This window comes from Hipposideros armiger, unplaced genomic scaffold (assembly GCF_001890085.2).
Source record: "Hipposideros armiger isolate ML-2016 unplaced genomic scaffold, ASM189008v1 scaffold_476, whole genome shotgun sequence".
NCBI lineage: Eukaryota > Metazoa > Chordata > Mammalia > Chiroptera > Hipposideridae > Hipposideros > Hipposideros armiger.
Genome location: NW_017731826.1, coordinates 560134 through 576239, shown reverse-complemented (window position 1 = coordinate 576239; position 16106 = coordinate 560134). Strand labels below are relative to the sequence as shown.

Below are 16106 nucleotides of genomic sequence, written 5' to 3'. Positions count from 1 at the left end.
TGGGAAGCCCTGCACAGTCCCTAGCAACTTCTCTGCCCTCATCTGGTACATAGGGGTCCCACCCCGACACTCTCAAAGAGACTAGCCCTGCAGCCTTTGCTGCAGTGCCCCCTGGTCACCGCATTTAGGAAGCAGTCTCCAGCACTCGATGTCCTCTTGGCTGTACTTCCCACCTAGCCCTCCAGAGGCTACCTGGTTTCTTTAGCACATGTGTGGTCTCCATCTCCCACAGAAATGGAAACTCCAGGCAGGCAGGATTTCTGCCTGTTTTGTTCACCCTCACATCCTTACCCCTAGAATAGTGCCTGGCCCATGGTAAGCACACAACGGATACTTCTGGAATATTAAATGGATGTGTGGTGTTGTGGTGAAGAGGAAGCTGCGTGGCTCCTGTCACGGGCTTGCAGTGCTGCACCTGGCACACAGCAGCACTGAGGAATGGCCCCAGGAACCCACACTCACCTCCCAGGAGCCTGTAGGTCACGCTGACGTTGGGGCAGAGGAACTGCATGGGCAGCAGGCGGAACTGGTGGAAGGTGCCAGGAGGCCTGTTCTCCCGAATGCGAAAGGAGAGATCTGTCTCAAGAAAGCAGAGCTCCCGGGGTTTGAGGGAGCCACACGCCGGGAAGGAGTTGTTCATGATGGAGAAGTACACGCGAGCACAGCCTGGCCACTGGCACTCACCCTCACGCAGGGATGTGGGCGACAGGAAGACCTGGAGGTAGACGGTGAGCAGGGGGAAGCCGCCATCTGCAGAGAGAAGTCGGACCCGGTGCGGTGTCAACCACGCCTGCCAGGTGGTGGGCAGCAGATGGGGAGGGACAGGAGCTCCGGGATTGGTATACAGCTCAGTTCTCACTGTGGGTGGTCCCAGGGCTCTGCTGGTCCCTGGCCCGGCCCATCACCTCTGGCTTGCTCCCCACGGCCCTGGGCTGCGGGGTGGGGTGGGTCTATCAGCCTCAGAGCCCTGAGGTCTTGCTCTTTCTGCCTCTTTCACAGGTGCCTCTCTCATCATTCGGGTTTCAGCTCAATACCCCTCCACAGGGAGGTGCCCTGGGAGGTGGGTCTAACCCCCCGCCCACCTCCCCTAACCAGCCTCTATCACATCACTGTCCCCTTCAAGGGCCGCCTTGAGCCATGGGTCTGACACCAGGTGGATAGCTTCCCCAGGGCCACTCCTGCCACATGTGGGCCTCCCCTCACACCCTCCCTCAGGCAGTTTCGTCGCAGCATGCCTCTGCAGAGACATGCCCTATGGACAGACTTCCCCAGCACACAGAGGTGAATTTTCCAGCAAGTTCCATCATGGAGGCACCTCAGTGACCCCGCTTCCCGATGAGGTGTCTGGACCTCAGCTGGGGTTCAGGACTCTTCCGGGGTCTCCTCTTGGCCCTGGTAGTGGCTGCTCCTCACACTTGCTCTTCCTATATTCATTAGTGCTTGGCCTCTTACTAGCCTGTTTTCCATTGTTCCAATCCCATTGTAGTCACTAATTCTCTGTACAATTTTCCCCATGATTTCTCTCCTGACTGGGCCTGACAGGTGCATGAAGCTGCCCTCCAATCACAAGCAGAACATGCCTTCTGTGGAACCGTACCCTCAGCAAATTCCACTCTGCCCTCCACCCCAGGGACCCTGGCATTTCAGGTTCCTACAGGGGCAACTAAGTATGTGCAGACACAAAACCCATCTCAGATACCACCTCCCCCACGAACAAGCTTTACTTGGGGACCCTGGTTTTACATGGCAGGTGGGTGCAGTCATTCTGTCCCTGCTGGGCACTGCTACCCACCCTGCTTTCACAGGCACACTGCCTGCCTCTTACCCATACACAGGTGGGTGCTCAGGGCTGGTGTAAGGGTCATGTCTCAGGGGAGCTGCTGGGTGTGCAATCACCAGTTTATGCCCCACAAGGCAAAACTTTGCTCCACGTCCCTCCAGGACCAGGGTCACTCATGGCCTCCACTTTGGCTCTGACCTCTGCTCTGAGGAGGGGTCTTCCTTCTTCTTCACTTTCCTCCCTGGCACCAGACCCAAGTCCCCAGCAGGTGCCAAGGGCGGCTTGCTGCTGATAGTAAGACAGGCTTTCTGTGGGAACTGCTGCTTCTCCAGCAAGTTCCAGGTCATTTGCCAAATCAAAACCTTGGGATTTTTCCCGCTCCCCTTAACCCCTCTCCCACAGCCCTAAGCCTTTGTTAACCCAAATGGTAAAGGCATCTGGGTCCAAAATGGAGAAAGCACGAGTCCTCCAATCCCAGGCAGCATCAGCCACTCCCAAACTTGGCCTGGCTCCCTCACCAGGCTGGACACAGAGGCAGGCCAGCCTCACCTTGCCCCTTGCACTCATACACCACAGGAGTTGTGGGGGAGGCCACCCCGAGCCTGGCATGGTGTGCCGTGGGCTGTGGGAGGAGAAGACGGGGCAGGGGTAGGGCTGCTTTCTTACTGCGGATGCTGAGCTTCTCCCAGGACCTGTGGTCCAGGCTCCAGTTAAGGTAGAGAAGGCCTGTGTCCTCCTGGATACGGATCCAGTTGTTCTCGTGCAGCCGCGTGCGGTAGGCACCGTAGAGGTGCTGGCCCAGGCGGAAGCTGGGCACCTCCTCGGGGGCATCACGCAGGGCGTGGACATACAGCAGGGGCATGCCGGCCGGCTGGTCCACATACAGCTTCTCCCAGTAAGCGTCCCTGGAGAAGTAGAGTCCCAGCGGGGCTGCAGGGAGGAAGGAATCGTGTGAGGACGAAGGAGGGAGACCATGAGTCTGCAGTAGGCCTCCTAAGCAGGCCAGCTACCCAGCAGCTTTATTTCACACTTGGTAAGAGATTCTTGTGGACAAAAAAAAAAAAATTCACTAATTAGAAACTCTGATCTTAGTAGGACTTTCTCATCTGCAGTGCTGAGAACATCAACACACAATTATTTGTATAGCTAAGCATTAGTTGAAAATGCACTGCTTTAAAACAGAAAAAGGAGGAAGAGGAGTGGTACACAACAGTTATGAAATCATTCTCAAATACCCAAGCCTGATACACACGAAAGCCACACAGGGCGGGGGCGGTGGGGGGGCGATCTCAGGGTTCTGAACAGATCACCAGGAGCCAGAGTTTTCAAGTGTACAAGACACTGCCAGACAAGCAAGGCAGCCAAGAGTTGCCAAAAACAAAGTACTTTATAAAAAAGTAATACATTTTTATCTAAACACACTCCTACCACATGATGCAGAAATTCCACTCAATTTGTTCAAGAGAAATGAAAACATATGTCCATCAGATGACTTATTTAGAAATGGCAGGGCCATTCACAGCCATGAACTGGAAGCATCCCTGATGTCCTTCAGGGGAAAATGGATAAGCCAATGATGCTTAATCGCAGCCTGGCACGCTATGCAGCAATGAAAAGGGATGCACCATTGACACACACACGACCTGGATGGGTCTCAGACATCAGGTCAAGTGGAGGAAGCCGGGCACAAGAGAATACATCAGACTGTAGACTGATTTTAGGTGAGAGAAATCAAACTGGCTACCTGTTGTGGGTGGGGTGCAACAGACTGGGAAACGTTCTGGGGAATGTAAAGTTTCTATCCTGATAAGAAGGTGGGTCAGGAGGGCACATCCATTTGTTAACAATGTATCATCAATATCTGTGCATTTCAACCTATGTAAATTTTGCCTAAAAGACTGCTCACCAAGGGGCTGTAGGCAGAGCTGAGAAAGCCAGGAGGAAGGCAGGTGTTGACTGTGGCTGGCAGAAAGGCACACACCAAGCACTAGTGAGCTGGCATGCTGCCAGTGGGCCCTGACTCCCAGACTGCAGGGAACCCATGACAACACACAGACCTGGGCAGCTGGGTGTCCCAGAGGCCCACCTCAGTATGCCTGACACCTCCATGGAGCTGGGGTCTTCATTCTCGCCCTAGAGTACCAGCAAGGGGACACTGTGTGATGACCGAGCTTATGTCATGATAGGCAATATAGCTTCTGCCAGCTTGTTCTCTTGGGACACATACCCTGGCCCTGGTCACTGGGTAAGAACCAGCTGTCCTTGGAGCCACCTGCAAGGAGGGCCTTGCAGATGGGTAGGTAGGAGCAGATCCAGAACGGGGATCCTTCTCTAGGGCGTCTCCCTGTGTGCATGTACTTTCCATGGCTCCGGGGATGGGAGGTGCGTTGGGCCGAGCTCCCCGGAGCTCTTCCCTTCACGTAGATCCAGTCCCCCAGGACACAGACCATGTGCAGGGGAGAATGGGCCCTGTCTGCTCCTGGCTCACAGAGCCCAGCCCTGCAGAATCCATGTGGGGCCCAGTCTGTTGCTGCCAAAGGGATTTGTGGCCAATGATTGTGAGCAGAAACAGACTTAAATGCACTTAAAATGCCTCCCAGGTGGTCCCTGCAGCCGGGCATGGCTTCCTTAATGCTCCTCCTGTCACAAACACTTTTAGATGGAAAAACACATGCTCCGAGTGGGGGCAAGAGGAGGTGGATGCAGGGCCAGCCTCACAAGGATGCAGATTGGGCAGTCCCAAAGGGCTTGCTTGGTTTAATGCTCTATTGTCACTGTCTTAAAATTCTTCATCATTCTAGATCAACGGGCACACATCTTCTTTCGGCACTGGGCCCCCAAAACAATGTAGCCAATCTTCGTGGGTGAATGAGGGGAGCTTAGGTCGGGCCACTTGTGTCCAGTGTCATGGGGTTCTGGACTTGCAAAGACTTCCCGCCCCCCATGCCTTCCACCTCTGAAGGCCATGTGGGGACAGAATCCTCCCTGACACTTCGCCTAACATTTCTGCCTGGACAGGCTTGGCTGGCCTCATCCTCCATCCTCGTGGTTCTGATTACTCAGGTTGCCCCTGGGCCCTGGCATCATGCTGAGGGGTGAGGAGCTGGCAGGTCCTGACTGCTCATGGCACAACTGCCAAACGTTACCCAGTAACCTTCAATGCTCGTGTGTGTGCCTGATGCATGTGTGTTTGTTTGTGCATGGGATATCCAGGAGATGGAAACAGGCAGAGGGGCAGCGGCCCAAGACCCTGTGCGCTACTACCCAGCCCTAGTCCGTAGGGAAAAGACACAGAACTAACAGTCTGTGAAGTGCCGTCCTGCATCTCTTTTACAAGCAAACTCCTCACAGTGTCTGCCAGCTGGGCACCAATGGCTTCTGTCACACATGGTTTTGCCTTTACCTCTTTGTAGCCTGGCAAGGCAGGGTTCCAGTGCTGTGTACTTTATTCACATTTGATGCAGATGGAACCAGGCCCAAGTCCTCTCTTCCCTCTCATTTATTCAACCCTTCGCAAGGGCACACATAAAGCCAGGACCCTCTGAGCACCTCCTGTGCAGTGAGCAGGATGCTAAGCCTCGTCTGCGGAGGCCACTGCAGGCACACAGGGCTCTACTCCTGCTTCTGGTTGTCATATCGTATTTTTTCTGACTGCTGCTGCACGGGGTGTGGGGAAACCTAGAGTGCTCTGTCCTATCCCATGGCGTCCCTTGGTGCCTGCACAGCCCACGCCCAAGCCCGGCAATCACCTTCCGAAAGCCGCCAGACACAGCCCCCTCTGCGTGCCTGTCCATGGCTTCAGTTCCCCTGTGCCTTGGAGGGTTACCTCCTGCTGGCCTCATGACTGCAGGCCAGCCCTGGCCCGGCTGCCCCACCAGCTTCTCCTCTTGCAGTGGGCTGCCAGCTCCTCTCGTGTGCTCTGACCCTACCTGGGGAGGGGGCCCCTTCCCTGGGTTCCCTCCCTCAGCCTGAGGGTGCCCACAGAGCTCTTAGATGCCTCACTGTTGTTCTCGCATCACAGCTTCATAATGCTTATGTGAACTTCTCCAGTTTCTGTTGCTGTGTGGGTGCTGTCATCTGACTGGACCCAGACTGATACACACACACCCCATCACACACACACACACACACACACACACACACACACACACAGAGCCATGGTAGCATACTCTCACCAATGCACACATATTTTCACACTGTTGCACCCACCCACTCCCACTACCCCCGCCCCCCTTGCTCACTTAGTGCAGACACAGCCCAGCCAGGCCCTGACTGTGGTCTCACTCTTATCAGCTCTCCATGGTCCTGGCCAGCCCTGGAACCTGGGGCCACACACAGCTCACCTGAGTCCCTGCAACCTCCTCACCACCCTCTGTAGTGGATGCACCGCCATTTGACCACGCAGGCACCTCTTGGCCAAATGCCCTTGGTGTCTCATCCCATCTCTGGGCCTGCTCTGAGCATCAGTGAGTCACACTCACGGTGGTCACCCTGTCAAGGAAACCCATGGAACCACAGACAACTGAGAATATCCTAGGACTGCCACACGAAAGCCAGATTTGGGACTCTCAAGAAAGGAAACAAGTCGTGAAGTAGTATGATCCAAGAAGTATGTGTGGTCCACAGCAGCACCCACATCTGTGTGCAGGGCACGCCCTTCCCGCAGACCCATGCATGGGGCAGCCCAGCTCCCACCCTTTCAGAGTACCAGATGGTGCAGGTGACAGTTTTATTACGGCCCAGCAGTCTCCCAAACAGATGATTTCCTAATGCCATCATCTTCACTGGGAAAGGAAACAGACCCCATAGGCTCCTCCCAGGCAGCCCCTTCCCCTGCAGGCCAGCTGTCCCGGTGGGGGGTTCCCCCAGCCCCAACCCAGGGCCCAGACACCAGCACTTGGCATCATCAGCCTCTCAGGATGTGGCCTGTCCACCCATGGCCCTTCTTCCCATATCCCATTCATGTTTTCTCTTTATTTGAATATTTGATACACAGAAGAAATACATTCTGGCAGAACATTTATGGTGAAAGCAGACACTACAACAAACACCAGGAACCCATGGCCAACCTAACTGGACACTACATAAAACTGCTGCCCCCACACCCCACCACCTACTCCATCCCACTCATGGCAAACATCAACCTGGGTCTTGTGTGTCTCTTGCCTTTAAAAAAAAAAATACTTTTACCTACTCTAGACTTACCGGGTGATCATGTTCTAAGGCATATACATGTTAGACTACTATGTTGTACACTTGAAACTAATATAATATTGTATGTCAACTGTGATTGAAAAATTTAAAAAGTTAAAAAATACTTTCATCTCATTCTTGAAAGGCACTTTGGCTGGGCAGAGAATTCTGCAGGACGGTTATTTTCTCAGTCCTTCACAGGCACAATTCTGCTGAGTGTTTGCTTCTGCAACTGCTGAGAACACCATGCTCATTCTAATGGTCACTCCTTGGTGTTCTCTCTGCTCTCCAGTTGCTTTTAGGATCTCCTGTCTGCTGTTCGCCAGTTTCACGACTAGCCAGCCTGCTCACCTCCTCTAGGTGACAGGAGCTCCTGTTCTCTCCACATTTTCCTCCAGCACACGGCAGCCAGTCCTATGGCTCTAATTACCACCTCTCCTGACACTGCATGTTCATCAGTTCACCAGCCATGACCTCTATCCCAAGTGCAGATGCATACCTCCACCAACATACCCCATCCACTGCCACATCCCAGCCTAACGTAGGGGACAACCTGGCCTCCCCCTACTCCTCCTTCTCTTTCCACCCCAGTCAAGTCCCCTCCTCCACCCTTCCCCATTTAGGCCAAAACCTCAGACTCACTCTGAGCCCTTCCCTCGTCCACCCATTACACCAGCCCCCAGATTGCCCTCTGCCACACCCTAGAAGAACTGCCACACTGCCTCCCCTCCCCTCCCCCCACCTGGAGGACACTACATGCTCAGCCAGTCTCCCTGAGCACATTCTTGACCCCACACAGGCCATTTGCCACAGAGCAGCCAGGCTCAGTTGGCTCATGCCACCCTCTGCCCAAGGCATAACATTAACTGTCCACTGCTTGCAGAATAAAACACAGCTTTTCATCAAGGGGGAGGCCCCATTTGCCCCACCTCCAACTCACCACCTCCCCACTCTCCCAGGTGCCCACCTTCTAGCCACATTGGCCAACTCACTATATACGAACTGAAAGAATGACCTAATGAAGTGAACCAATGAATGCATCAATGAAGGAACAAACTAATGAATAAATGGGTTCATGAACAGTCGTGGGAAATGGCTGGGCTCTTTTGGGAAATGTCAGAATTTGGGATAGGAGGTGGGTGAAATCAGACGCAGCTAAGACACTCTGGGTTGAGCTGACAGATGCCAGGAGACACGGTGGTGGGTGGCCACAGCAGGACAAGGTGCACAGAGCCGTAGGGTGCCCTCCACATTCTGGCTAATGCTTGTAAACTTGTTTCTGATAGCAGCCATCCTGGTGTGTGAGATGGTATCTCATTGTGGTTTTGATTTGCATTTCCTTGATGATTGGTGCTGTTGAGCATTTTTTCACATGCTTATTGGCTATTTGTATAGCTTCTTTGGAGAAATGTCTATTTAAGTCCTTTGCCAATTTTTTAATTGGGTTTTTGTTGTTGTTGAGTTGTAGGAGTTCTTTATATGTTTTGAATACTAACCCTTCCTTTATCAGATACATGATTTGCCAATATTTCCTCCCATTGCATAGGTTGCCTTTTCACTTTGTGGAGTGTGTCCTTTGACAGATAGTTTTAAATTTTGATGTAGTACAATTTATCTACTTTTCCTTTCACTACTTGTGCTTTTGGTGACATAGATGGGATCTCAGTTTTCAAGATGTGCCTACAGCTCTCTTTAGCCAAAACCAGGGTCAAACGGAACAGGAAGTTCTCCTCCAGCCCCCTCTGGCATCCCACCAAAGCCACCCTGGCGACCTGTCTCAGGCTAGGTAAATAGGTGGCACAGCTGGTTTCTGCTGCGGTTCCTGTGTTGGCTGCCGGTCACTCACAGGACCACAATGCCCAGGTACGGGAGAGACCAGAATGACTAAGGAGCTCGCCATTGGGTGCATGTGGGCATGTACAGGCCCAGTCACATGGGCCGACCCTCAGTGCTGGCCCAGAGGGCCTCCATTACCAAAAGGCACTGACATGATGGCTGTTGTTGCATGCTGTCCCCAGTACCTACTGCCCAACAGGCACAGTGGGCAATGCCACAAATTAGTTTTAATTTATTTTAAAATCAGAATAAAAAAATTTAATAAATTTGTATTATATTTACTAAATATAATAAAAAGAATATGTAATAACAAAATGGTGTGGATTATATTTGTCTTTATACCAACATAGTCATCCAAGATAATTATCCTTTTTTATGGGAAAAGGGACCCACAGAGGTCACAGGGCCTGGGCCTGCAGTGGTCATGATGTGGCCCTGCTCCAGAGAATCACTTGGTCCCCACGGAAAAGGCAGAGCCCAGACCCAGGCCAGCCAAGTTTGATGCAGAATACTTTCCTTTGCCTGTGTGGCCATGTGTCCTCTCCACACTTGCCAAGGTGCCAACCCCAGACCCCATGAAACCACTCACTTCACCCAGCCAGGAGTCTCACTCACCTTCCAAGTTCCTTCTTGCCTTCCCTGTACTCAGGAGTTCAGTGACCTCCCGGCCTCCCACCTGCCCTGGGCAGCCACTACACACACCTGTTCTCAGCTGTCTTTCTGATCCCTTTGCTGGGCCTCCCATGCCCAGCCTGATGCCGGCAGCCATGGCCTGAAGCTCCCACCATTAGACTGTGGCTCTGGACCTTGAGCTCACCTGTCCAGTCTTGTCCGTGGCTCCCAGGTACATGGTCGTCCCCATCCTCACTCCTGGACGAGCCCTTGTGCAGCTCAGCCCTTTTCCCCACACTCCTGGCCACACTGGCCTTTGCTCCCTTAACTCTCAGAGCTCCTACCTGACGCTAACAGAAGCAGAGGCTGATGTTGTCCACATACCAGACCCCGCTCTCAGCACGGTGCCAGCTCCACCTCATGGTACCATCATACTCTCCCAGGGGCTACTCTCATTAGCACAACTTCAAGTGAGGAAGTTTAGAGAGGTCAGAGAGCTCATGGACCTGGCTGGGCCCCACGGCGCGGGTAGGAGCAGCAGGGCAGGCCTGTGCTCAGGTGCGAGCAGTGGCTGGAAGGGTTGCTTCCTCGGCAGCCCTGCCTATGAGCACACAGGAGGGCCCCACAGGCTGGCCCCACTGTGGCACTGTGTAGGTAGGGCTGACGGGACTCTTAGTGCCTTCCTGTGTGTGGTTACACCACCACCACCACCACCACCACCACCATCACAACCATTCCCCAACTCCCATCACCACCACCTCCACCATCACCACTATCATAACCACCACCCTTACCATAACCATTATCACCACAACCATCATCATCTTCACCTTTTCACACTATCTACACCATCATCATCACCTTCATTTTACCCCCCACCATCATCACCCTCATCACCCCCCATCACCCACCATCGCCACCACTACCCATCCTCACTTTGCCAGCCACCCTTAGGCTTCCCAGTGAAAGCAGCCTTGCCAGGATTGACCCACACACATTGTAAGAGGAAAGCTGGGCTGTAAAGATTGACAGGAATAGCACTAGGCTTGTCTTGCTCACTGTGTCTGATGCCTAGCCCAGAGCAGGAGTTGAGGGAAGGCCTGGGCAGGTTCTAGTAACTTGAGGGTCCCCAGGCACCTCACTTTGAGAGCCATGTGCTTCTGCTCATGGGTCCTTGGCTTACCTGAGCTGTAGTCACTTACAAGCCAATGCCTCCTTAGGGGAAGTCGGGCAGCTTGTCCCAATCTTGATGCCTTGAATTTAAGCCTCTGTTTGCAAAACCATTGTGAAACAACTCTGGCCTCTGTAGGTGTACCCAACAGATGGACAGCTTTGTGCATACACTGGGCACATAATAAGTGCCAGGGCCAGCTACTTCCCTGGTGCCCAGTGGGCATACTAGTCACTACTGGTGCAGCCTCAGTCCCAGTCTTAAATTCCTTCTTCCTAAAATGCTGCCAGGAGCCCTCAGTGGGCACTGTGCCACTGTGGCCACAAGGCTGAGCGGCCTTCCTGGTCCAGGCTGGGCACACAGCAAGGGCAAACTGGATTGGCCCAGCACACAAGAAGGAGCAAGCAACCGCCCTGGCACACCCTGGCTGCCAGGCTCCCCAGGATGAGCTCGGGGCTCTCCATGCCTGAGGGTTCTGCCTAGCAGAGCTCAGGGCTCCTGCCGGCCTGTCTGGTCAGGAGCTTCACACGCAGCACAGCTCTCAAGGCCCTTCCCGCCATCATCCCTCTAGCCTGAACCTCCATGCTGTGGTCCATGGTGGGGGAGGAGAGGGGGCCCAATGTGGGGTGCAGTGTCTTCCCAGACACCTGTCCTCCTGGGCCTTGGCTGGGCAGGGGTGTTGGAGACCTGGCAGAGCAGCCGGTGGAGGTGGCGAGACCCAGGGGCCAACCCTTGCCTCATAGGCACGCAGGGAATCCTCCATACCAGTGAAATGCTCTTGCTCGCACATCTTGCCAGAGCTCTCAGTGTAAGTCAAAGACATCATCTCAATTCGACGCTGGGAAACAAGCCCAGCATTCACCTCTTGCACTCATGGTGGAGCTGCAACCAGGGCCAGGGTCGCCTGACACCTCCCCGCCCCCGTCATCCATGTAGCCCTCTGCTCAGGGTGGGGCAGGGGCAGGGACTTGGCTGAGATTTTGGGGCCTGAGGTCTGCAGCTAAGCAACATGGGACCAGCAGCCCAGACTCACCCTCTGCCCACAGGCCCTGTCCTTCTGCTTCTAGTGGCCAGGACCCCAGGTTGCACCCAGCATGCACCCGAGGCCACCACCTCCTACATAGCCACCCCTGCCCAGGCCAGCTGCAGTGGCCTCACTGAGATGATGGACACTTCTGTCCAAATGTGATTGCCCAGCTGCCGAGTTAATCACCAGCCTCGCCGGCAGTTCCTTCCGGCTTCTATGCAAAGGAAACTGACAATTATGTTACAATTAATTTCTTACCCAAGACCTGGGAAGACCTGGCTGGAAAAAGACTGGCCACCCAAATGGCCTGACAATGACTGTGTACAGGTCACCAGGCCCCTTTGGCTTCAGGCCCTTGTGCCTCACTGCCCTAGCAGACTGGGTATACTAGCCGTGGCCTGAGCGTGACAGTCCAGGATATCACCAGCTTTGACTCTGATGCCTCCACCTTAAACTAATCTGTCATCCCACTATCTCAGGCTCCCAGAACAGAGATGGTCCTGCCCATTTACCCCTCCACCCTGCAACCCCGCCACCCTGGCCCAGCACCCTCCTCACCTGTGTTCAGCATTAACCGGTGAGGCTCCTACAGAGCACTCTTTGTGACAGGCCTCATTCAGAGTGCTTCACATGCATTGTCCTACTTAACACAACTGCCAGAGGTAGGGATGATTATGATTCCTATCTTACAGAGGGGGAAACTGAGGCAGAGAGAGGCTAAGTACCTTGCCCAAGGCCACCAGACAGTGAGCCAGCCCTTATGCCCAGGCCCCTCCCAGGCCAGTTTCCATGGCCACAAGGTCCTGTGTTCAGTGACGGCTGAGTGCACAAATATAGAGAAGCCAGGGCACCATAGCCTGGGCCCCTGGGCCACCCACCCACCTGCTTGCAGATCCGCTGGAAAATGCTACCATAAATAACCATCCATGGCCTCCTTCACCGTCTTCTAAACGACAGGTGCCCCAAAAAGTTCCCTCGCATAAATTCACTTTCTTTTTTTTTTTTCTTAGCTGAGTCATCCTGCCACCTGTTGGCAGCTTAACGGCAGCTCAGCTCAGGCCGAGCATCGAACTGCTGTTGCTCAGAGCTCAAACTCTTGAGCGAGCTCTTAACCAACTGAGCCACTCGGCCGGCCCAAATTCACTCTTTAACATGTCAGTGAAGTAGGGTGAAGGCACAGGAAGGGGTAATAGGGCAGGAGTATGCTCAGGCTGCACCCGCCTCACAGGCACAGTCACCGTAATGGCTGCTGCGTGTGCAAGGCACACCTGCCAGGGGCCCTTGGATGCTCGGGGCCTGGCACACCCATCACTGTTGGGCACAAAAGTGAGCCACAAGGGGTCCTTCCAGCTGACCCTGCTCGGTCCCAGAACCACCAAACACTTGAAAAGGTAGATCCAGCAAAGTCAGCTTCTGTACTTGGATGGTAACCCATGATTGTACCTGGGTTGGGCTCAGGGCATCCCCTGGGAGAGCAGCACCCACACAGGACCATCCACATGGGGTAACTGGGACAAAAGTGTCTCTATGACCCCTCAGCAGCCTGTCAGTCAGAGCTGGGCCCCCCTGGGATCACTGCAGCTTAAGAGGGAGCTGGGAGGCCATCCTAGGTCTGGATACACCTCTTTGTCATGTCTGAGAGGAAAGGCGGAGGGGGGGCGAGTCGGCCCTCTCAAAGGGAGCCCCATCTTCTACCGGGGTTGGGGACTTCTGCCAAGCCAGCCTACCCTCCTGCCCAGCACACATTCCTTCCTTCATGAGGGGAGGGGAAGGCTTGGGATGTCACAGAGCTCCCTCTGGGAGCCTCCCACCTTCAGCCCCTCCCTGCAGCTTAGGGCCTCCTGTCCTCTCCTCCCTCAACTCCTGCTGTGAGCACAGGCTGGGCTGCAGGCAGGACCCTCAGGCAGGGCCACCAGTCTCTGGAGCAGAAACTGGGCTCTCCCTTGGGGTGGCGGTGGGGGAGCCCAAAGAAGGCCTGAGGGTCTGCTCTGCTGGGAGAGTGGAGGGAAAAGAGCTGGGAAGCCTCCAAGAGAGGCAGGTACCAGCATAGTGTGGACCTGGGACCAGACAAGCCAGCGAGTCCTGAAGGCCCCACTACATGCCCAGCAGACTAGTGCTGCGGCACACGCCACCTACATTTGGACGCTATCGTTAAGCTCCCTGGGGATGACAGACCTCAAAGATCTCAGCTTCAAGAGAAAAAGGGAACCCAACTCGAGGGCTGGTGCGGTTGTGTGAAGAACAAATTATGGCAACCAAGTCCTCAACTAATGCCTCCCCCCATGTGACAGCTCACACCTCCCTCTGGGCCTCAGTTTCACCATCTGTAAAATGGAAGGGTTATACCTGATGCTGAGCTCCTTTCAGATCAAATACTGATTCCCTTATGAGTCTATGTGGCGTCTGTGCAGGAGCAGTCACGGAATGAACTTCCTGACCGAGGCCAAGAGGCAGGACGGTGGGCACGATGGAAACTGGGGTGGGCTTTGGCTTACGTGGCCCTGGTGGGTTGAGGGACATGGGGCTGGAACAGGATTAGAAACACACATGTCCTCCTAGGCCACTGATTATAAGGCAAGAAGACACGAGCCTAAATCCGAAGTAGAGACTGCAGTGTGACAGGAAGAAGCAGAGGTTGAGGGCAGATGGGACCATGCGCCTTCACCGCCTTCACTGCCTGGCTGTGTGACCAGCTCGGCACTTGGCCCCTCTGGGTCTGTCCCCAGATGAGAACTTCCTGGAAGTGCTACTGGGACAGCCCAGGCACAGAACACCTGCAGACAAAAGCTGGTTCTCCTTTCTTCCCCACCCCCCACCCCCTGACTCCAGAATCAGACCTGCCAGTCTTCCTGCTGCCCCTCAGTCAAGGCTTTCCTGTTCCATGCTGGGCTCCAGCAGCTGTGCGTCTTCTTGGTGCAAGGGGTGCGGGGGAGGGAGGACTGCCTCAGTAAGTACCGCTATCAAGGGACTGGTAGCATGACATTACACAGTGGCAATTACAGGAATCAACTTACCCCTCTGCCTGGTTATTTTTAGAGTCTGTATTGAGACAGGGCAGCCCTGGGTTCCCCTGGGTTCCCATAACTTGTGTGAGTCGCACCTTGTCAGGTGGGCTGGTGGGTCACTGGTTCGTGGCATCCTTCCCTTCCCCTGTCCTTCACAGTGTAGTCCCCAGGCATCAGCGACTCACACAAGTTATGACACCACTGTTTCTGGGATGTTTAAATTCAATGTGGCTTTAAGTTCCAGGTCTTCTGAGAATATCACGAGGGTCCCTGTGGGGTCATGGTGACTCAACCCCATAGAAGGACATCAGATGAACTCACGTCCTCCCTCAAAAGGATCTGGGGCTCAGATACTGACACAAAAGCCACTGGACAAAAGTGCTTCTCAGAAATACTTGGAGATTTGATAAAGCAAAGTAAACCCAACAAAAAGACAACTCACCTAATTAAAACCTCAGCAAAGGACCTGAATAGACATTTCTCCAAAGATACAAATGGCCAAGAAGCACGTGAAAACATGCTCAACATCACTAATCATTAGAGAAGTGCAACTCAAAACCACAAGGAGATACCACTTTGTACCCACCAGAAATGGGTATAATTTAAAAAACAAAAAAAACCACCAAAAAAAAATTGGTGAGGCGGTGATGAAACTAGCATCCTCACACACTACTGGTGGGAATATAAAATGGTTCAAATGCTGTGGAAGAGTCTGGCAGCTCCTCAAAAAATAAAACTTAGAATTACCATAGGACCCAGCAATTCTACTCCTAGGCGGGTACCTAAGAGAACTGAAAATAAGGATTCAAACACATGAAAGTTCATAGCAGCATTTTTCACAATGGCCAAAAGGTGGACACAGCCCAAATGTCCATCAAGATATGAATGGTTATGCTGTGCAAACTGCCTCCCAGGATCACACCAAAATTACAAATAATTTATACAACATTCAACCTTGGAAGTCCTCTGAACATTAGATGAACAGAACCTCTAAATGAAGGATTTAAAGAGGAGGCCACGTCGAGTCTGGTAGGAGGGGCAGAGACGAGAGAGGGCGAACCCCGTGAGGGACACGTCAGCTTCTCTGATTCGGGGAGAGACCCTCCGGCCCCACACCGACCTCACCAGCCCAGAGTTACTTTGCCGGGAAGAGGAGTTCTACAATAGCTGGCAGTAGAAATTAGTGAGGACCCTCTTGCTCAACTCGGTGAGGCTGAGGGAGGCTGGAGAACAATGGAGCCAGCACACGGACTTGCCCACTGGTGATCTATGTAATACATCGAAGCAATCACAAAGCGACAGCCTGAATAAAGAAACAAAGAAACAGGTCCTAAGTAAAAGATCAGAACAAACCTCTAGAACTCAAACTAAATGAAACAGAGGTATCCAACCTTTCAGAGACAAAGTTTAGAACACTGATGATAAGAAAGTTTAAGGAACTTAGGGAGGACATAAAGAAAGACAGACAAATCATAAAAAACA

General features: G+C 53.5%; 1 protein-coding gene across 3 annotated transcripts in view; it reads right to left on the bottom strand.

The window, feature by feature from the left end:
- RET (ret proto-oncogene) overlaps positions 1-16106 on the bottom strand; it is a 58545-nt gene that overhangs the window by 29496 nt on the left and 12943 nt on the right. For all 3 annotated transcript variants that reach the window (XM_019666634.1, XM_019666635.1, XM_019666636.1), the window contains exons 2-3: positions 2447-2710; positions 463-750 (exon numbers count right to left, since the gene is read on the bottom strand). In XM_019666634.1, the coding sequence (XP_019522179.1) occupies positions 463-750; positions 2447-2710 (552 nt within the window). The remainder of the gene's footprint in view (positions 1-462; positions 751-2446; positions 2711-16106) is intronic.